This window comes from Neurospora crassa, linkage group IV (genome assembly GCF_000182925.2).
Source record: "Neurospora crassa OR74A linkage group IV, whole genome shotgun sequence".
Taxonomy (NCBI): domain Eukaryota; kingdom Fungi; phylum Ascomycota; class Sordariomycetes; order Sordariales; family Sordariaceae; genus Neurospora; species Neurospora crassa.
The window spans coordinates 1,552,735-1,573,799 of NC_026504.1; the positions used below are offsets into that span (position 1 = coordinate 1,552,735).

The following is a 21,065-nucleotide window of genomic DNA, read 5'->3' on the forward strand; positions in this document are numbered from 1 at the left end:
ATGCGGATTGTGTGTGGGGGGCATACAACGATATTGATCCATACCCTCCCCGTCCTGACCCTTCTGCGCGAGTCGTGGTCGTTGGTGGTGGTGTTGTCGACTTTTGTAGGTACACTACACTATACTATAGTAGTGTAATGGTAGCGAATAACCTCAAAAGGAGTTTAGCGGTTCGGCAATCTGTCTGGAGAAGCGGTACTATTAAGGTTTAGGTTTACTATGGACCAAAAAAAAAGCGTTACGTAGTGGAGCAAGCCAAGCCTCAAAGATGGGCACTTGTTGCATCTCACCATTGCTTAGCACCATCACGACATCGGCCGCTAGAGGGAAGCGATGACTGTAACCTTGTCACCGTTACTAACGACAAAGCACTTTGTCAACCCCTGGGGGTGGTGGATGGCTCGCATGGCAACGGTAAACCACGGTTTAGACGTTCATCTTTGAAGACATTCCATTCCTATCTTGGCTTCGGCGTGCTTACAAGGATCCCTTTGCGCCATCCACTCCATTGCACCACTTGACCTTTGCCAGCTCGAACTTCAGACTGCTTCCAGAGCAATGTATCATGTAAACAATAGGTTGGGGGGTCTCCGGGCAATTGGCTTGGGATTTCTCCGAACGGGAGTTGAGAAAATAAAAATAAAAATTGTATACTGGATTGGGATAGGGTCATAGGGGACCACTGGGTCTAATGTGCCTGAACTAGACCGGTTCATCCTTCTCCTGTTTTCAAAAACCACCTTTTGTGTATTCGCTATTCAGCTATAACCCAAAAAGGGTGCTGGTAGCATATACACAGTAACTGCTAAACCCCCTCTCCTTAATCACCACCTCCACCCCTCCTCGTCGAACTCCCCAAATAATCAATCGGGTTCCGGCACAACGGGCACGTGTTCTTGTTACTGTTCTGGAACCACTTGTACAGGCACAACCTGTGGAACAAGTTATTGCATGTGCTGCATCTCTTGTCGGGCAGCTTCTTGTCCGCCGACACAACCGCGTAGCAGATGGGGCACTCGGTATGGCCCTTGAGCGCGCCAATGATGTTTCGTCGGAAGGCGGCCAGGCCGTCCGTGATGCTGCCGTTGGCGAAAGTGATGACACCTTGCGTGGCGCGCACCCAGCTCTGCCACTTCTTCTCGTTGACGGCCACACGGTTCTCGCCAATGACTTCGACTGACTCGAGAGGGTAGCCGGCGGGGATCTTGATGGCGATGGAGGCAAAGTCTTCGTCGATCTCGTAGCCCGCTGAGACTTCCTTGGCCGTGCGGTTGACACGCACGCGGAGCTCCTTCTCGTCTTCTTGGGGAGCTTCTTGCGAGGAGGCCCAGTCGTTAACCTCGTCGAGGGCATCCGAGATTAGAAGAGGTGCATAGTACTTGGCCATCCAGGAATCGAGGGCAATCTTGGTCTGCTTGCTGCGCAGGTCGAGATACCATGACTTCACGAGTCCAGGGAGGAACTTGAGCGAGAGATAGAAGAGATGGACGAGTAGCCACTGCATATCGCGCTCTTTGGTTCCTTCTTCAGACTGGCTGACGTCGTAAGATCGGATATGCTCCGCGCTGAACGTGTTCTTATCGAGGTTCAGCGCTTGGCCGGTGGAGTGCCCAAGAACGTCAAACATCAGCTCGAGCAAAGCATTCAGCGAGTTGTCAGCTTTGAGGGAGTCCGTATATTGCTTGCGCACTTGAAGAGGAGCCTGGTTGTACGCATCAAAAACGAGGTGCCAACCAAGGAGGTAAGAGCGAACATCCACAGGGAAGCCCGCAAGCTCCTCGTCTGTGTATTTCTCCAGTTCCGGGACAGCTTGAATGATGGAGAGCAGCTCATCAGGGACTTTGGCGACTGCAGAAAGAGTCAGCATACATGGTCATTGGTACGTAGAACAAGTCGAGAGAACATACCCTTTTCTTCCAGAAGAGTCTCCAGGACTTCCTCTTCTTGCTGAGCGGGCAGGGCCCGGTGGAGAAGACCAAATGCGGCTGTCTGAACCTCCCGTGAACCGGAAGACAACAACCCATAAAGGTTGGTCAACAAATCCTTCTCAGATGTGAGATGCTTGAGGGGAATTTTCTGGACTGCCCTGCAGAGAGTCTCGTCGAGTATTTGACGAGCCGTGTTGACTACATCATGTGGTAGCTCAAGCAGCCGGATGAGCGCCTTGGACCGGTCAACTGCGGTCTCTTCCAAGGCCTCGACAAGGTCATCATTGGGATCCTCCAAAGTCTCCATTGATGATATGAGCCTAATGGAGGGCAAAACATAAGCCGGCCATCGCTGAGGGGTATCGTTTCTGGCCTTCTCCCACAACAAAAGGCAGTAATCGATGGCTTCCCGCCAGTACGGCCCATACACCTGGGCGACATTGGGCAGGATGCGGTGGATGCCCTTGCATACCTCGGCGGTAAGGCCAAAGGTCATCTCGTCAGGAGTTTGCACCCACGTAGTGAATTGTTTAAGAGCAAAGACGAGTTTGCGCTGCTCAACTGGTGTCTTTGCTGGAGGGTAGACTGAAAGACAGATGTTCAGGAGTACCACGTTGTACAGGGTCTTCGGTGATGATGGGAAGCATCCTACAATGTCGGACACAAGACGGTTGTAAAGATTTGCGACAGCTCTGGAAGAAGCAAGTCCTTCGTCGAACCCGGTAAGGAAGGCGATGGCGGCAAAGACAGTCTGCGGTGTGGCTTTCATAATACCAAGCTTGTTGAACCACTCGTCGAATTTGGCGCCGGCAGGGTAGCCATGCACGCTCACTAGAGCCTGGAACAGTTCAGTGAGGGCCTTGGATGCGTACAATGCCTTGGCACTGAAGTCCACAGCCTGCTGAAGCAAGGACTGGATCAGCATTTCCGCCAAACTGGTTCCATCAAGGTCGCCTTCTTTCCAGCTCGCCGAAGCCCCGGCCACTCGGGCAAGTAGCGACGTGCCTAGATCCAAGAAAGACTGAATCTCATCAGATCTTTCTGTTCTGATATCCTCAGAGGCAGGCAAACTCCAGAGTCCATTCTCCTTCATGACGGTCAAGTCGTCATTCGCAAGAACGGCAGTCAGGAAGATGAGCTCCAGGAGGTCCGCCTGAACGCTTTCCAGGTCTACGTCAGTGAAAAGATTGGTGGTGTAGATGGCCATCCTCGCAGGAATTGACCGGCCCTGACGATCCCTTTTCTGGGTCGTTAGGGTGCTACCCTCGCTCTCTGTCGCCAGGAAGTATGCACCACCAAAACTGCTGGTGATAGACAGGGAGGGATCTGGGTTATCCCGCAAAAAGCTGTAGAGCTCAGTATTCCACGCCTTCGCTGATGGGAGAAGGTCAGTCAATGGAACACCAGAGCTCAGGATCTCCTTGGCATGGCGGATCAAGGTGTTGATATCAAGAGAAGAAGGATCGGCCTCAGCCAAACTAAGGCGAATGACTTCAAGCCACAACTTGTTCCCGCCATACTGTTTCTGAATGAGAGATCTTATAGCCGCAACCTTGGTCGCCTTTTCAGAGTCCGAAATTTCCTCCAGGGATAAGAGCCTCGTGAACAGATCAACCGGGGCATCTGCGAACAGGGCCGACTTGTTGCGAAGTAACAGATCAAGAGCTTTGAACTCAGGATCATATTTTCCAGCCACACCAATATCCTGCGCAAACGAGCTAGCAAGAGACTGTAGCGTTTTGTCATCCACAACAGAATGAGAGATGCTGGCTCTGCAAAGTTGTTCTACAACGGGAGACGAAGGCTCCTCCTTGAAAAAGTCCTGCCAGGCTTCGACAATGAAGTTTTGCAGTGCCTCGCTCTTCTGCGCAACCGTTTGAGGAAGAGGAACGGACACCAGTTCCTTGACGATTGGCGCGCCGGAAGGGAAGCCATGGCTCAAAGCAGCGTCAATAAGCTTTACCCAGACCTGCTCGGAGAAGTCAGGCTGATCAGGAGTAACGGCGCCAAGGCAAGATGCCAGAAACGGGAGTGACCGAGAAACGACGATCTTCTCGAAAGCTTCTTGGTCGTCGAGTGGGAAAACCTTCTTGATCAGATCGCTCTTGGCACACAGGACTGGAGCCTTGGTGAAGGCGGCTTTTAGGACAGCCGCAGCACAGAAGGGCTTGTAGTTTCGCCTGGCAAGCAGATCTTGTGCGCTTTCCAACAATTTTCTTGAGGTTGAAGCGACCACACTCGGAAGATCAGCATCGCCATCAAAGCTCTGTTGGCTGGGTGCCCCCCTCAGGAAACCTTGTACTAGAGTGAACCAGCGATCACCTTGGGCTGCCAGCTCTAACTGAGACTTTTCATAATCGGGAGAAACTTCAGGGAGAGAGTTGGAAAGACCCGCAGCAAAGTCATCACCAAGCTTCTGCCATTCTTCCTTTGCCGATGACCGTACTTGCTCGTTTGTTGTGTATGGTACAATCTTCCATGCCTTAAACACGTGTGGAGGCTGCGCATAGGCCCACGTCGATGTTTCCGTGGAAGGATGCAAGTATTCCCGAGTTAATGGGTACAGGTTTTCCTGAAGAAAATCCGGGCTTGGGGTAGAGCCCGCGGTAATACGATCGACAGTGTTAAGATAACAGGCCCAAGCAGACGCGGCATTTTGACGCCGCTCCTCACGGCTCGTGATGGCAGTTCTCATGGACTTGAGGAACGCCGGGGCATTCGCAGCGTAATCTGGGGAAGATGTTGGCAAAATGGCAAGCAACTGATCCAGCTCTGTCCAGAACTCATCCGACCCTCCCTGGGAACCCTTCTGGACCAACGGCCGCAAGCGGTCCAAGGGACTCTTGCTGCCCCAAACCTTGGGAAAACGTTTTGTAACGCTGATCAATGCCCTCAAAAGGTCCACGGCTGAGCCTCTCTGTTCCTTTTTGGGGCCTTCCGCCACCAGGACCTTGCCAACATCCTTCAGTTTGGGTTCCAAGAGACTAGGCTTGTTGTCGAGGTAACTTGCGACGAGCTGGTAAAAGGCGCGGCGTACGGACGCATCATCCGAGGCTGCCAAGGTCCAAAGAGTATCGGCGTCGAAGAAGCGCTTCAGTTCGTCGGGGTATTGGTCGTCCTTGACTGTGGGCAACAGGTGCTGGATCATGGCCATACTACTTCCGAGCACGCGGTAGTACTTGGCCTCCATATCCTCCTTGGATGTCGTTCTCTCGTCACTCAGAGAGTCGGCTGTTTCTCGGATGGCCTCGTTGGAATATTCGAGGAGCTTGCCCTGGAACGCGATCCAGAACTTTGCCTTCTTTTGGTCCGAGTCGAGGATGTGAGCCGAGACGGCGAGAGCAGCGCGGGCGACTCCCTTGTCCTTGTCGAAAGTGCCGGCAACCCATGGGCCGACCAGCTTCGGTAGGGTCTTTTCAATGCGCTTCTTGGCTGACTTGACGAGCTCGAGGAGGAGGTTGTGGGAGAGTTCTCGGACACGGCGGTTGTTGTCGATGGCGACGCGGGGGTATAGTTGAGCCCAGACGTCTATGACGGAGTCGTCGACGGGCTGGTCGGACTTTTTGACGCATGCCAGTATCTCTTCGAGAGCCTTGGACTTTGTTGTGCTGTCTCGCTTGAGGAGGTTCTTGAAGGGCACGATGACGTCTTGGGGGACGCTGGAGAGGTCGGGAGGCGGAGCGACGTAGGATAGCGAAGCTGTTGACGACGAGAAGGCGCCAAAGCCGCCGGAACCAAATCCTCCTTTCTTCATGGTGGCCGTGTGTCGTTGGCTAGAGATACGTCGGACTTGAGTGATTCAGAGGCCAGATTCGACTATAAAGGCGAGGAAGCAATAAAAAAGAAGGCTTATAAAGGCACGGCGAAGAGATGCCAGAATGCGATAGCTGGAGAAACGCCGTCTTGACCTAGCTTAGAGCTGTGGATGAAAAATAATGACACTCCGTTCAAAGCTCAGTCGCGCTCATAATCCGAGATGTCTATTAGAGGAGCGAGTACAAAGTTGCCAGGTGTTTAGTGCAAAACTTCATGCCACCATCGCGAGACACTCTTGGCTGTTACGACCGCTGTGGTTACGGCGATGAGCCTGCCGGTATGATGATGATACTCGGCTTCAATGACGGCCTTCTCGGTCTACCTTTCCTGGTTCCTGCATCGGTCATAGTGGGGTAGCTGCCCGCTCGCTGGAGCGTAAAATCGCGGTGCACGTGATGAGGGGCACAATTGATGTGTAATGTCAGTGCTCAAGCTGGCCTTGTTATACAGAGCACTAACAGTATAAACCAACTTGACCAGTTTTGGCATCGTCAAACATAGGGTACGTAGGTTCCATGGTTTTCAGACTCTTGAGACCCTACACTACACCAACATCTCGAACAGTGTCGCTAGAGGTATGCTGGAATCCGATTCAGCAGGCCTGGGTTGCTCACTTTGATCTTTGCCTGCCAATTGTCTCACTGCTTCGGGTCACAAATGACATGCAACATGGACGCTCCGGAAAAACCAAAGCTCCTCAAATCCCAAGACGAGCCGGAAGGGGATCGGCGGGTCGGATAACCTCTTTGAGTCTTCCACTTTGCACAGCCCAAAGCGGATGGACGCCCAGATAGCAAATGACAAACAGGCGCCAGAGCCAACAACAGTCGATCTGGAGCATCTGTCAGACAGCAGTTTCTTGGGATGTTGGCTTGTTGTCGAGCAACAATTATTGTCCCTCTCCCCTAAGAAGTTCTTGTTGAACAATTACTCATACATATTAGTTCCACACTGCCGCTGCCGGGACAATGACTCATGCTGTTGGCTCGTGCATTATACTGTGAAGTAAACAAAGCCTTGAAAGTTGAAGCCATCGCGAACCAGCCAAGGATGTCTGGCCTTGTTATGTCACTCTACGCAGTACACTATAGAAGATACCAAGGCCGAAGCCATCGTCGAATGAACAAGTGGGTGAGATGGCCGGTTGACCAGGTGGTTGGGCGAGAGTTGTTCATCATTCATCAATCACCCTCCATTTCATGGAATGTTGTCCTCCTCCAGTGCCTCCCGTCTCTCTCTCACACTGGCCGATCATCACCAACTTCATTCAAACAATTGTTCCTCTTGTCTTGGCGTCGACCCAGTCTGGTGGCGAGAGGGCGGGTTAGCAGGGTCACCTTGTCCCTTAGCGCTCTCCCCCTTCACATCGACACCAATGCATGTTCCAATGCATGCCCTGTGGACCCTGTCAGCCCCCCCGGCGCTCCCCGGATGCCACGGGGTTGCTCCACCAAGACTAACATCGTGGGAACTGGGAATAAGAGAACCCACAGTGAACGTCAGCGTTCCAAACCGGTTCTTGGATTTTGTTTTGGGACCCTCCCTCTCATCGAGATTCGAGATGGTCCTTGTGTCGTCGCAGGTGTCGGTCGGCCCGTCTCCCTCCTCAGCTCAACACTATGCAGAGCAGCAGGAGATTGCTTGGCTCGACTGACTTTCTGGCCACAATGCCACACGCCTCCACTGTACCTCTACACTACACATGCAAACAGTTGTTGGATACGCCGAAGGGGTCCAAATCTGTGTGAACATTACCTTGCCTAGTGTACATAGTATTGGTTACAATGGCGCAAGGGTACTGGTGCCGTTAGCCATTCAGACGCTCAAAAACCTACGGAAGAGGCTTCGGATTTGAGTAACTGTCGGGCCATATCTTGATTTGGTATGCTGTGACAAAGGCGGACGGCAATGCCATCTCTGTTTGGCTCAAGGACAAGAAAGGGGTCCACCCCATTAGCCCCTGGCCATGTCCAAAAGAACTAACTTACTGTGTAAGTCCATGTTGGGGTGTTGTTTCCCCTCGTTTTTACTGTATACGCTACTACGTAACCCCCTCCCTAAGATGATCATCCCCAGATTGTAGTGTACCCCCCCCCCCCCCCCCCCCCCCCTTCCCTCTCCCGTTTCTCACCTTGTGTCCTTTGTTTCCGTCCAACAGATTGGCTCCCGCTCACTTTCCAAACCTCTTGATGCCGAATCCCGTCTCCCCTCTTACACAGTCTGCAAAAGTCACACCTTGCTGCAAGTCTACCTCCTGCTGCCAAGCCGTCGTGGAGCTCGTGGCCGCCATGGCTGCAACAATGTTTGGTTCCGTGAGCGGATCGTCTTCTTGATCTCCGTGTGCCGCTTCCGAGTTTGGTAAGCGGATGTAGGCACCGGGGACAACAAGACTGCACGTCCCATGCACAAGTCCCCTCACTGTGAGGAGCGAGGACTGTTGCCCTTGGCATGGGATTGAAACCGGGGAGCGGTTGAAGGAATGGATGAACTTAAAACCCACCATGGCTCCCCCATCGTGTGTGTGTCTATCGTGTACTTTTTCTCTCTTGGTTCAGTTTTCAGTCTCATATCTTCTTCTGGCTGTTCTTCCTCTACTTGGCTTTTCACGTTCCTACACTACCTACATAGTGTGGTGGCACCGCGCAACCATTCCACCCTGACAACAACCTTCTTTCTCCAAATCAGTTCGTGACTGAAACTTGGAAACACGGGTGCCCTGTGTTTACTAATTATTAGTCCATCGTCATCGTCATCACTTGACGTCCAATCCGTAGCATTGGCCACTTCCGTCTTTGTCGTGTAAGTGCCCCGCCATCCGGATTAGTGCCGCATAGCTACTTTTTTTCCTAGACTGCCGTCATGCATCGCAGTCAGTGCGTTACATTGCATTCTTCTCCCTCTACCTACTCACCTACTCTCTTTTCCTTTTTAGTTCTGAAATTGACAATAAACTAACTACCTATCCCTTCAGCTACCTTTAAGCCCAGAAATGCCACTTCAGTTCCAACCCTCATAACACTACCTACAGTATTCGCCATGTCGTTGACTTCCGCTTCCACTCCCACTTACCGTGCTGGTTGGGCCAAGGCTTCCTCTCTGGCTTCTGGCGCCGCCGTAGTTCGCCACCACCATCATCAACAACAGCAAACACGAGGCTTTCGCTTCGGTCGTACGTGGTCATCCTACCTCGACCCCGAGTACACTCAAGATGTCTGCCATCGCCAACGCAGAATTCGCTACAAATACTTCCAGACCTTGAACCGCCGACTCTCGTGGGAGCAGCACCCCTTGGCCGAGAATGCCAAGTCGACCATCAAGCGCATGTCCAAGGACTATTGGTACCCGGTTGAGCAGGAAAACGCAGGGCGGCGACATCTCGACGAGGAAATAGCTGCCAGCACCATCAACAACCCAACCGGCATCCGACCAGGTCAAAACATCGAAGATGCAGAGCGTGCACCCCTGGAGGACTTGCTGTTCGGAGACGCCAAGACACAGATCAAGACAAAGGCAGAGGCGCCTCTCGAGAAGTCGAAGTGCAGTCGGGGCAACAAGAACAAGTCCAAGTCGGTGAAGGCGGACTCCGAATACGTGATTGACCCCATCACCAACCGCAAGGTCCTCAAATCGGCCACATTCGGCCTCGATAGCAATGTCCCGCTATCCAGTCCCTATACATCTCAGTTTACCAACCTCACCCCTCCAGAGCTAGACGCCTCCAAACCCATTTTCTATGACGGCCCTCCTCCAGAGGCGGAGCTCAAGGTCTACAGCCAGGTCAAGGTCGACGACGCCCCATGGAACCCGATTGACCCAGCATCTGCCCCGTCTCTTTCAGATGTGCTCCTCAAGGACACACCTGCTCCCGACCTGTTGAACGCCCTGTCGTCGGATCAAGCTAAAGTGTCTTGGCACCCCAACGCGGGAATTGCCGCGACCACAGCCGTGCCGCCTTTGGGTCCCCAATCGCAACCGGTAGCTAATGATGTATCTGAGGCTATCAACAAGCAAGAAGCGAAATATGAGGACCTCGACAAGTACGGACCTGTCAAGGCAGACGAGCCTGATGGCAAGTACAGGGACACCCCTGAAGTGCCTGCCGACGAGACAGAATTGGGCAAGTATGGCGCAGTCCGCAGCCATGAACCCGATGGCAAGTACAAGCAGGCCTCGGAGGATACTGTCGACAAGGCGGAGCTTGGCCAGTACGGCGCTGTCCGTGCCCACGAGCCCGATGGCAAGTACAAGGAGCAAAAGGAATTTACCAACACTCAAGAATACGATCCTGCTGAATTGGCCGAATACGATTCCGTCCGGGTTCACGAGCCGGACGGTAAATACAAGAAGGAAAAGGGAGTCAACAACTACGATGAATACGACCCTGCCGAACTAGCCGAGTACGGTTCCGTTCGGGCTCATGAGCCTGATGGTTTGTACAAGAAGGAAAAGGGGGTTAACAACTACGACGAGTATGATCCAGCGGAACTGGCCGAGTACGACGCAGTCCGTGCTCACGAGCCTGACGGCATGTACAAGAAGGAAAAGGCAGTCAACAACTACGACGAGTATGATCCAGCGGAGCTGGCCGAGTACGACGCAGTCCGTGCTCACGAGCCTGACGGCATGTACAAGAAGGAAAAGGCAGTCAACAACTACGACGAATATGATCCCGCGGAGCTGGCAGAGTACGATGCAGTCCGTGTTCACGAGCCTGACGGTTTGTACAAGAAGGAAAAGGGAGTTAGAAACTACGACGAATATGATCCCGCGGAGCTGGCCGAGTACGACGCCGTTCGTGTTCATGAACCGGACGGTATGTACAAGGAGCAGAAGTCATTCAGTAATACTCAGGAATACGACCCTGCCGAACTAGCCCAGTATGACGCTGTTCGCGCCCACGAGCCCGATGGCATGTACAAGAAGGAGAAGGAGTTCGTCAATTACTCCGAGTATGATCCTGCCGAGCTGGCCGGCTATGGTGCCTTCCGCGCCCACGAACCTGATGGCATGTACAAAAAGGAGAAGGAATATACCAACTATTCCGAGTACGAAGATCTAGATGCGTACGGTAAACCATTCCTCAGCCATGAGCCCGACGGGAAGTACGCTGCGGAGATGGCGCGCGCTGAGCCTAGATCAGCACCTTCGGTACTGAAGGAGCTCCGCGAGCGCCAGCAGCCTGCCGTTGTTGCGGGACTGCAAGGAGATGCAGTCGACGCGGCCAAGTTTTCCGAGGAACTGTCTCAGTATGGCGCATTCAGGAGCCATGAGCCCGATGGCAAGTACGCCGCTTCTGCTCAAGGGCAGAGGCAGGCCCACGCCGCAGAGGAAGACACTCTCAGCGAAGAGAACCCCTTGGAAGCCTTCACCTACGAAGATGCCCAGACCACCAAATCGTCTGCGGTCTCGAAGCCACAACCCGTTAAGCCCACCACCACTAGCCCAACCGTCTACAAAATCCTCGCCTTCAACCCCGACACTCAATTCGTCGAAGAAGCCGAGACCACCTCCAGCGTTCTCCCCTCCAACTCCAACACCCCTACCTCCCCCGCCGACGTGCTGACCCGCCTCACCAACATCTCCAAGTTTCTCCCACACTTTGCCCGCATCGAGTCTCAAGGATTTGAGATCGTTGCCGGCTCCGGGGACGTTCTTGTTTTCCGCAAGGTCCGGGAAGGCGTCACTTCCCCTCTTCAATCCCAGACCGTTCATGAGCCCGCCGCCGCGAGACAAGCGATGGCGCAGGCGGATGGTACCCTCGCAACAAGCAGCAGCGGCGGTTCCCCCATCAACCCCGTTGACATGACGGGCGGAAGCCTGAGCGGCGGCGGGAAGAGAGATTACCACGTTGCTACGGGCCGGTTCGCTAGTCCGACGGGATTTGTGAACTATAACTTGCCTAGCTCTACTACTACTGCGGCCAATCCCAGTCAGAGTCAGAGTCCGTCCTCTGCGAGTGAAAAGGTTCATTATGAACAGGCTGCTGCTGAGACCCAGCAGCAACAGGAACAGAAGCAGCAGCAGGAGGAGGGGGAGGTGGGACAGCAGCAGAGAAAGAAGGCAAGCCTTACCAAGCGCGCAGTAATGGGCGCCGCCTGGATTGCTGGGGGGGCCTACTCGGTTGGTGTAGTGAGGGACTTCTTCAAGACTGGTGGTGTGGATGGAAAGGGATCGAAGGGTCTCTGAGTTTTCTTCGCTTTTTTTCTTCTTTTTCTTTTCTTTTGTCAAAGCAAATGATCATGACACGACATGAGTGGCGTTTTTTGTTAAGGGAATCTGATGGAGGGAGGGCAGGGCGTATACACACGACTGACGGAGGGAAAGCCCTTAAACTTGCATGCGAAGGGATCGGTTTTTTTTATTTTTGGCATTTCCTTACCGATTCTCTTTCTCAACACGGCTTTTAGCAGTCGTTTATGCCTCTTTTCGTAACGGGCAACTTTATCAACATCATCATCATCATCATCATCATCATTATAGATGGGGTCACTGGATACCCATAGATGAATCAAGATTATGGATCGCGAAACATGCATACTACGCATACACGATGTAGAATAGTCTCTCGTTCAAAAGTGGACAATGGAATCAAGATGTATATTTAACTGCAGTACATTTCGCGGGCCTTTGATAGGTGATCAAGTGTTGTAGAGAATGTTGAATCATACAATAACAATGCAGACAAGCGCCTCCTAATGCCGTTAGAGCTCGTGATAGTAGTACAAAGTACGTCATTTCATGACCCCCACCCCCCGTTTTCCCGTCCCCTCCTCAACTCGCCATTCGGGTTCGTTCGTGTGACTGGTTTGTACTTCCCAACTGCTGTCGCCATTTTGTAAAAGGAAAGGAAAAGAAAAAGGAGAAAGAAAATACGACCAATGGCATATATGCTTGAACCTATTTCATTTCATCGCTCGCAATCTGTTTTCCATGCGCCACCATGCTTATTAATCCAATGCCATTTCCATCCCACGAACTTCCGTTACGTCGTGCCGTGCCGTGTCTTGTCGTGTCGTGTCGTGCTGTACTGTGACGCGTGCCGAGAACTTGGATCATCATGTTGTGTTTGTTGTCCAATGTTGATTGATGTTGATGTCTCAGTCTGTCGTCGTGGAATCGATCATCATATCCCCTCAATCGTGACGGACTCCGTTTTCCACCCTCCACCATCCTCAATTTTTTTATTTTTTTTTCTCTCGGTCTTAATACCCATGTCCCCCCTCAGTAAACCCCTCCTCCCCCACAACCTTCCTCACGCTCCCGCCTGTTGATCCGCTCCTCAGCTGCATTTCATGCTTGTACTGCTCCTGCGACCAGCTCTGTCGGCGGTCGAGCTTGGGTTGCCATGTCGAGGTGTGGTCCATGGCTCTTTGGGCATAGGCATCTGAAGAGGAAGAGGAAGCTGAGCTTTGCGAGTGCGATTTGCTTCTGGTGGTGGCGGGGGAGGTAGAAGAAGAAGAAGAAGACGTGGGTGATTTGGTTAGGGTTTCGGTGAGGTCGGAGTAGGGGGCCGAGGTGATGATGCTGGAAGGGGCAGGGGCGGTTTTTGTTGAAGACATGTTGTTTGTGTAGGATTTTTTGGGGGGGTGTTGTGTGGTGTTAGGTTGGTTGGTTGGTTCTGGTATAGTAGAGGTAGTTTGAGGTGTGTTGATGATTCGTTGTGTGTTGTACAACTGAAGGTAGGTTTGTGGTGATGAAAGTTGAGGTTTTTGGTGTGTGTTGGTTGTTTGGAGGTAAGTGGTAGTCAGAGAGAAGGTCGATTCTCGGCGTTCGTTGTATACAAGTTGGGTATCAACAAAGAAATGGCAGGAAAAAGAACTATCGTCGCTACCCAATCTTTTCGCTTCAAGGTCGCAGTTGCAGTTTACAGTAGTAACTTCCAGATTGGAATGTGGAGGGAGGGGGAAACGGAACACAGCCGGATGCGACACACACTCACTCACCTAATTTATCTTGTTCGTTTGAAAACACAGGAATGGTCTGACGTAGACAGCTGTTGCTTTCGAAGGCTACATAAAGTTGGAAAGCCACACAAGTGGTGGTCGATCAATTAGTTCTAACCTCCTCACCTCATTGTGCGTCTCTCCTCGCCACTCGTTCGCCAACAAAAATCCAATCAATCGACAGCAATCATGTCATTGCACAATTAGGTGGTGATACAAATGAGGGGAGTTTCTCAACTGAAGCCGCAAATTGTATCACGTTACGTAACGTAGCCGGAGGACTGTGACTTATCGGTCCACTCGCTGTAAGGCTGTCGATTGTGGCCCCACCCTTCCCGCCTTCGGCCGCTAAACGATGGTCTAGGGGTCCCCTTTCAATGGTGGCTTCAGTGGAACTGGCGACCCTAACAGCGGAGTTCTGTGACGTTTTTGTCAAGTGTTTGTCACACTCATTCTTATTACAAACCGACCTCATTGATATCATTGTTGACGAATAACGATGCTATAACTTACTTGTAACTGGCGAATGAATACGAGCAAGCAATGTAACAAACACCCCGCTGGTTTGTCCTTTTAACACGTTGAAATCGAGATCCGTCAAACCCATGGCCCCGACGCCGATGACGATTCCCGGTCCCTTCCCCGGTCAACCTCACGATGTCTGATCATGATTGCAATTACGGAACGACCCCTCAAACTCCTCGCGCTCGCCCTTCCACCTTTCAATGACCCCGAAAGTATTGCGTGATGTCATCCTTTCCCAATGCCCCCGTGGGCTACCAAGTCTTAATGGCACGATTTCCTCCGACTCAGGGATTTCCGGAAGAGCCTTTTCTGAAACAACCCTCGAATACCGTGAAAGCGTCTTCTTCGGCTCTCGAATCAACACGGCTACTCCAGGATCATTAATCTTCTCGCCAAACGACTCTCGGATAGATCGTGTCGCTCTGAGCGATGAATCTATCTGACCATAGCCATGCCCTTTTCCTTCCCTCTCCGTGACCAAGAAGCTCGATATCCGCGAGACCCAGCTGGGTCGGATCGGCAGGTCTCCGATGCCCTGACCGTCGAGTTCGACTGGAGGAGGGTGCGTCCAAGTCACGACGGCTGTCTGTCCTTGTTCCACACCGCGTCCATTACCTCGAGAAATTACTTGGTATCCCAGCTCTGCCCCGGCGGCGAGGCGATCGCTTGGAAGCAGCGACGTTCGGCTGTCTGAGCGCTTGGTTCTGAATGTAAAATGGGCCCTACCTCTTCGCGAAAAGGCGAACAGGGAGAAGGAGGGCCATAGTCGGGGAACGCTTCTACCGGCTCTGCGTCGTCGGTTGATCAGGATGTAAAACAGAACCCACATGGTGACAGCGAAGGACAGGCTGAGCAGCGGAATCAGGCTTATGTTGGTTGCGTGGTTGATGGACGCGGTATCATTAGCGCTTGATGCTGCGCTGCTGGACGTGGACGACGGGGGTGTGATGGCCGTGGGGAGGCCGGAGATCTTGGTGGTCCATGACTCTTGAGTTAATACCGATGGATTGAATGAGGTGGGGCTTGGTGGAGATCTGCTGTCTGTAAGCAGAACCTCTGGAGAGCCTCTACGAGCCATTGTTAAGAGTGTTTCGATGGCTCGGTGAGTGCTTGTTGTCATTGCTGGATACTGAAGGTTCTTAGATGATGAGCTTGTGGTCGTTGTTGGATATTGGAGGATGAAGGACGACGAGTTTGCGGAAGCGGCCATGTTGAGTCTCGTTGCTGGTCAAGTTGACAACTGCCCGACCCTGCGTGGTATTTCACGAATCAAGTGTTCCGTTGTCAAGGCCTGGTTGTTATTTCATTTATTCATCGACATTGCATCTGCTCGTGTGAAGGTGAAGAGCGGTAAGGAAGTGCCCTTCGAGGTGCCGATATAAGGAGGCTCAAGTGAGCAGAAAGATAAAGATGCTGGGCGAGCTGAACATGACGCCAGGCACCTGGGACTCCGTAAAGCCACGGAGTATTGTTGCAATGGATGTAACGGCGAAACTCGATCATGGTATATTGGGTGAACGGTAGACTTCCATCTATCGAAGCGTATGGTGTTGTTGTCTCCTCGTCTTTGCTTCAGATATGAGTGAGCAAGGCTGTGGCACCGCTTACTGCATTCAGACTTCAAACCCCCAATGACATGACCTAGGAGGCGCAAGTGGCCCCCAACCACGCACTTGCAGTCTTACACGGCGCCGGTCAGCCTTGAATCTTGGCAGGGGCATCGAGGCACAAGCATCATCCCACATGTTCTAAACCATGTGTTTTGTGATCTGCGCCGCTAGGAGGAAGTTCATGGAGAATTGGTTCTGACAGGCAGACGCATTTATCAGGCGAGGCGAACTCAGCTGTCGCGGTGTATTAAGTATGCCGCACGATCCGAGAGAAACGACGTCTTCTTGACCATTATCCCTGACCGGCTATTCGCCAAATCAAGAGCCGAGCTCGCGTAGCGTACATGATGAAAAGATCGTTCAGCAGAAGGTTCGGGGAGATTTGAAAAGCCTCGTGATGGACAACAGGAAGGAGTAGGGGAAGCATAGGAGGAGGAAAGAGGTGTGGTGGCGGCTTTCGGTGACCATCAGGGACCAGGGGTTTGAGGCCACACCCATCTTCTCTCCTATCATTCATTTTCTGTTCTTGCAACTAACCATTCATTAGATGTTGATGATGAGAGGAGAAACGGGTTGACGCAAGTTTAAAAGTGTGTATAGAAGAGATCATAGTGCACATACCTCTCATTTTGTGTCCCTCACTTTCTTTACTTTTTTTTTTTCTTCTTTTTCTTCTTTTTTTTCCCCCTTCCTTTTCTGTAAATCTTTTGCCTCTGTCTTGCCTCTTCATTATTTTCATTTCATCAACGTCCAACTTGGAAGTCTTGCATTTCTGGTACAAAGATATGCTGCATGTATTGAGAATGAAAAAAATAAAATAAAATTAAATCAAATTAGGAAAAAAAAAAAAAAAAAAAAAAAAAAAAAAAAAAAAAGAAAAGCCAAAAAATATTGGTACCAAAAGGGTGCCTGTGGCTCGAAGACGAGAAAGATTGCACGCCACCAAGGATTATACGATGGCTAAACTACGAGGAACTACGAGTACTCATGCCACCAAAGTGATAGATCCCTTCCATGAATTGACTAAGCGCATGAGCGCATGACAGAACCGTTTGAAGTGTGAAGAACAAGAAGACTTCCAAAGAGGTGCCAGAATTGGGATCCATACTTCTATATAATATACTTGCGGAAGCTAAAACTTTCAGACACGATTCCCATCTTTCCAAAGGTAGTGCGTGCGCCTTCCTTCCGCGACAAGTGACACTTACCGAAATAAGATTTATTGATTTATGTCCACAAACTTCCTAGAACGCCACAACTGCATTCAGTTTCGGCTCATCTGAACAGCAACCCAGCAAAGAGCTACCATTTAAGTGAGTCGGGGAAGGCAGGCACGACACACAACCTTAGAATCCACTTCTAGCTCATGTGGATGGAGTCAGCCAAACCCGAAGGGGGGAACATGAAATGTTGCGTGAAGACAAGGAAGTGTTTCGCTAAGGAAGCTCGGGGGAGGTGCGGAAGAGCTACTTCTTACCTAGGTGTCATTTGAATGGCAGTCTGTCTGTTGGTGTCTGTAATGCTTTTCTCGTTAGGTGAGAGCCGAGGTGAAGCGTACGTACCTAACTGGAATGGAAACGAACGGATTTATCTGATCAAAGGAATTTGTAAACATGTCGTTGTTGATGTCCCATTGGAACCACCTCTCCCATACAAAGGATTAGTTCTCACCAAAAACACGGAGGTACTTATTTCCACTCAAGTAGAAGTCCCGTGCCGTGTTACAAGCAAGAAAAAAAGGCTTCGGTACTATCCTTTATTACTTGTTCCTCGGCTTCTCATTATATAATATGTACAATACACACCTTGAATATATACAATTAGCCTCAACAAGTGCAGCTGGTGTCCATATGCCTCAGTTATTACGCTGCGGAACTGTAGCTAGCAGTCGGCCTTGACTCCATGTACCGAACCAGCATCACTCTGTCCATGCGCACAACAACCCTTGAGGTTTGTCGTGCTATCCACGTCCTCCTCACGGTACAGCGCAGACACAGAAGTCGTATCGCTATTCGCTTTCATCGAATCTGCCGAGGTTGTCGTAACGTTATAGTTTGTCATTATTGTCATCGTCGTCGTTGTTGTTGTTGTTGTTGAGGTTTTCATTTCAAAAGACGGCCTGCTATCAGTCGATGTCCTCCCAGCCGCCAGAAGAAAAGGAGAATTCAAAAACTGTTGGTATCGCCCCCTCCCGCTCACTGGTATCTCGCTTAGCGCAGCATCCCCAACCGCCGCCGCCGTCGTTGTTGTTGTTAGCCCTGGGCCGGATTGCTGCTGCTGTCCACTAGTATCGGGGACCTCGATCCATGAGAGACGCTGCCCAAACGCATTGCGACATGGTCTTCTGCCTACCGTCAGAGGGGGGTCGCTACTGGTGGCAGTTGGCTCGCCTGTGGCGCCTTGTTCACCGCTGCTGTTGTTGCTGGCGCGCGGGTCGAGGAAGCTAGGGAAGAAGCGGACGATGAGAGGCTTCAGGGTCATGACGCAGGCGATGACGATGGCAGTGTGGACTTCGATTGCGGTCCAATAGGTGAGTTGTCCGGTGCTGAAGGTGATATCATGAACAGCTGTGTATTGGGAAGCGTAGAGATAGAAGACGCGGACGAGTGAGACGATGCAGATACTGTAGGGTAAGGAAAGATTGTGTGGTGAGTACATGATGTCTCCAGGCGACATGAGTGCGTGGTGATTGGAATGCTTATACTTACACAAAGCCCACGGCGAAGATGCCGACAACGAAAACCTTTTGTCGCGCGGGTAACTTCAAAGGACCGACGATTGGGATGGGCAGAAGAAAGATGAGAAAATCCGTGGTGATTGTCAAACTGGGGAAGCCAAAAGGCAAAAGAAATGTTAGCTTATCAGTTTGAGGAGTCTGGACTAGTTTAAGGTCAAGAATCAGCCTAACCCTGTGCAGCTCCAGTACCACTGGTTTGTATGACAAGTTGGTTTGGGTAATCCAACGCCCCAAGGTTGAGCCGGATCCCAGAAATCTCGCAGTGGTACACAAGCTGTGCAGATTATCATAATCGTGTAGACACTGGTAATACAAACAATGACGAGGACAGCATATGTAGCCCTCCGTGCCGATTCCACGGTGAATATGGTGAGATATAACAGGCAGATGGAGATCTTGGTCATCGCCAGCGAAAGGAAATAAGTCAAAGACGAAGCCCAGAATCCCTATCATGATGATGATAACATCCAGGTCAGTGTGAGCCACTGACAATGCGGCGGCAATGAGTAACTGAGTAATATGGGGTTAGGACAACTACACTTACCGCCATTAAAAACACATAATTGGCCTCATAATCGACGTTCCATATGTGTTTGCCCATGCCATGTGCGATTTCTGTAAGTTCGTTAGGCTTTGCAATCTTGATATCATAGTAGAGAGTGTCTGACAGACCAATGCTTTGGCTGCTGGACATTGCCGCTGCCATCATCTGTCAACATATGTTAGAACGCAGGTACGAAGGTTGTTGGCAAAAACTTCAGCCTCTAACCAACCAGAGAAAACAGAATGCACCAATCCGATGCCCCAAGCCCGTTCACAGCCCTGGACCGCGCCCAAAACCTCAGGGCGACAAAAATGACAGCAATAGACCATGTCGTCCAGATTGCTCCCAGCATAGAAGGGCCGTAATCTTCATTCACACGGTATCCGCGGGGTGGTGGCGTCGCCGTGCTCTCATCTTCAGACCTGTACAGCACATAGGCCTCAGAACCGTACCTGCTCCCATGCATGCCGGGGACGACGGGTGCATCGAGCAAAAGTGAGACTCTGTAAAAGCTGTAGGTGAAGGCGAAGGATACACGCCTCTCGCCACGGTCACCCTGACAGGTCGGTAAAAGGGTCGAACTTGAGGTTTGTATTAAAGGGGTACCCTACCCTGCCCCTGAAACCTGGCTTCACCCCGGCAGCGATCTCTGTATGTGGCCGAGGCGATCCCAAGATCAGAGGGTGGGGCGAGCAAGTGGTGTTATCTTGAGCCTGACGAGATGACGATGATGTATTGGCTTGCTAGCGGGCGAGCTCCCAGTGTTCCCGATTAGGAGAGCACACGAACCGGAATTTGGTCCGCTCAATGTGGTTGACCTGATCGAGGTTATCACAATGGAAAACTGGGCCTCGAGGGATCGGTAGCGTTTGTAGGTGTGTTATTGCTGAGGTAAAGCGAGAATGTTCAATGCTGACCGCCTTTCTGAAATTGGATTTCCGCGGAGTAGTGGTATGATAACTGACTGCCTCTTCCGGTTAAGGTAACAAGAAACCTGGCACGTTGTGAGTTCTACATAATAGGGTCACCGGTGGTCGACAGACAAATGTGACTGAATCAAGAGGGTCATCAGGCTTTGCTATTGAGATGACCAGGACTCTCGGATGAGGACAATCCCGGTTGGTGGTCTCGACCTAAAAGTGTGAGAAAGGTCGAGTCCGGGCAAGTAACTATGGGATTCGGTCATTTGTTAGTTGTATTGCTGTACCTCATTTTCTCCTCCGGCATGAGATTATCATTACAAGATGACAGAGCAGAATCTCTGGGACTCTCACCTTGCTCAGGGATTTTTACCTGACAGCCTCCCTCGGCCAAGCGGATGATGCTACACTGCTTGTGGGCAGCTGACGACGACGTCTAACCCGACCTGGCCGTATTCGGAGTCGTTGAAACGAGATCGGTTCCAGCCAGACGGTACGCGATGGGTCCAATTGGGCTGGTTTGGTTGGGCATAAGTGCCGGGCCGCTGGGTCCCAGTGACTGCCGAGAGTATAGTGCCTTTCAGTCTTTGGAACTGTCTGAAGACCACGCCTTCTGGTGTCCTTGGTTGATTCTGCGCAAAGTAAAATGATTGAAGGGCACAGATACAGCCGGGTAAAACTTGGGACTGCTCGAGGTGAACAGGGCAAAGAGTGGTATTAGTGTAGATGAAGTAGTGGGAGATCAAGGAGGAGAAGAGATCATCATCTGATTTCCGCAGGGCCATGGCAAATAGTGTCGGATGGAACACAGTGTCGTGGATGATATAAGAACGTGCACGGCTAGTTGAACGGTTGTGGTCAATGATGCGGAGCTAGCTAGTGTGCACTAGGACCTTGCCCGGATCGACATAGGCTGGATATCTGAGATATCCTCCTCGAAACCCCCAGGCCTGATGCCAGCATGAAAACGGAAATTGCCTTGTGAGGAACATCACGTCGTCCTGGTCTCCAAAAAATGAAGGGCTCCCAGTGGCTGGGCGGA

General features: G+C 51.5%; 6 protein-coding genes across 9 annotated transcripts; 2 read left to right on the forward strand and 4 right to left on the reverse strand.

The window, feature by feature from the left end:
- Positions 1 to 423: 423 nt before the first annotated feature.
- NCU06534 (hypothetical protein) lies at positions 424 to 6,214 on the reverse strand. The gene is made up of 2 exons (XM_956638.2): positions 1,908 to 6,214; positions 424 to 1,848 (listed from the first exon to the last, which is right to left on the reverse strand). The coding sequence occupies exons 1-2, from the start codon at positions 5,680 to 5,682 to the stop codon at positions 821 to 823; spliced, it is 4,803 nt and encodes a 1,600-aa protein (XP_961731.1). The 5' UTR covers positions 5,683 to 6,214; the 3' UTR covers positions 424 to 820.
- A 759-nt stretch (positions 6,215 to 6,973) lies between these two features.
- On the forward strand, positions 6,974 to 7,554 carry NCU16763 (hypothetical protein). The gene has a single exon (XM_011396072.1). It carries the CDS (start codon positions 7,176 to 7,178, stop codon positions 7,506 to 7,508), a length of 333 nt encoding a protein of 110 aa, XP_011394374.1. The 5' UTR covers positions 6,974 to 7,175; the 3' UTR covers positions 7,509 to 7,554.
- Positions 7,555 to 8,110: 556 nt separating this feature from the next.
- Positions 8,111 to 12,354, forward strand: NCU06536. Of its 2 annotated transcripts, XM_011395891.1 has the most exons (3): positions 8,111 to 8,543; positions 8,716 to 10,289; positions 10,386 to 12,354. In XM_011395891.1, exons 2-3 carry the CDS (start codon positions 8,781 to 8,783, stop codon positions 11,928 to 11,930), a joined length of 3,054 nt encoding a protein of 1,017 aa, XP_011394193.1. In that variant the 5' UTR covers positions 8,111 to 8,543; positions 8,716 to 8,780; the 3' UTR covers positions 11,931 to 12,354. The 2 variants fall into 2 exon arrangements, with proteins under 2 accessions (XP_011394193.1, XP_011394192.1); XM_011395890.1 differs by having other exon boundaries at positions 8,308 to 8,543; positions 8,716 to 12,204.
- NCU11323 (hypothetical protein) lies at positions 12,294 to 13,730 on the reverse strand. The gene has a single exon (XM_001728143.2). The coding sequence runs from the start codon at positions 13,301 to 13,303 to the stop codon at positions 12,947 to 12,949; it is 357 nt and encodes a 118-aa protein (XP_001728195.2). The 5' UTR covers positions 13,304 to 13,730; the 3' UTR covers positions 12,294 to 12,946.
- Positions 13,731 to 14,175: 445 nt separating this feature from the next.
- Positions 14,176 to 16,567, reverse strand: NCU06537 (hypothetical protein). The gene has a single exon (XM_957151.3). It carries the CDS (start codon positions 15,420 to 15,422, stop codon positions 14,340 to 14,342), a length of 1,083 nt encoding a protein of 360 aa, XP_962244.2. The 5' UTR covers positions 15,423 to 16,567; the 3' UTR covers positions 14,176 to 14,339.
- Positions 16,568 to 17,531: 964 nt separating this feature from the next.
- Positions 17,532 to 20,788, reverse strand: NCU06538. 3 transcript variants are annotated; one of them, XM_011395894.1, is made up of 7 exons: positions 20,378 to 20,788; positions 19,333 to 20,272; positions 19,232 to 19,268; positions 19,104 to 19,174; positions 18,731 to 19,005; positions 18,531 to 18,647; positions 17,532 to 18,445 (listed from the first exon to the last, which is right to left on the reverse strand). In XM_011395894.1, exons 2-7 carry the CDS (start codon positions 19,567 to 19,569, stop codon positions 17,704 to 17,706), a joined length of 1,479 nt encoding a protein of 492 aa, XP_011394196.1. In that variant the 5' UTR covers positions 19,570 to 20,272; positions 20,378 to 20,788; the 3' UTR covers positions 17,532 to 17,703. The 3 variants fall into 3 exon arrangements, with proteins under 3 accessions (XP_011394196.1, XP_011394195.1, XP_011394194.1); XM_011395893.1 differs by having other exon boundaries at positions 20,345 to 20,788; XM_011395892.1 differs by having other exon boundaries at positions 19,228 to 20,272.
- Positions 20,789 to 21,065: the final 277 nt, after the last annotated feature.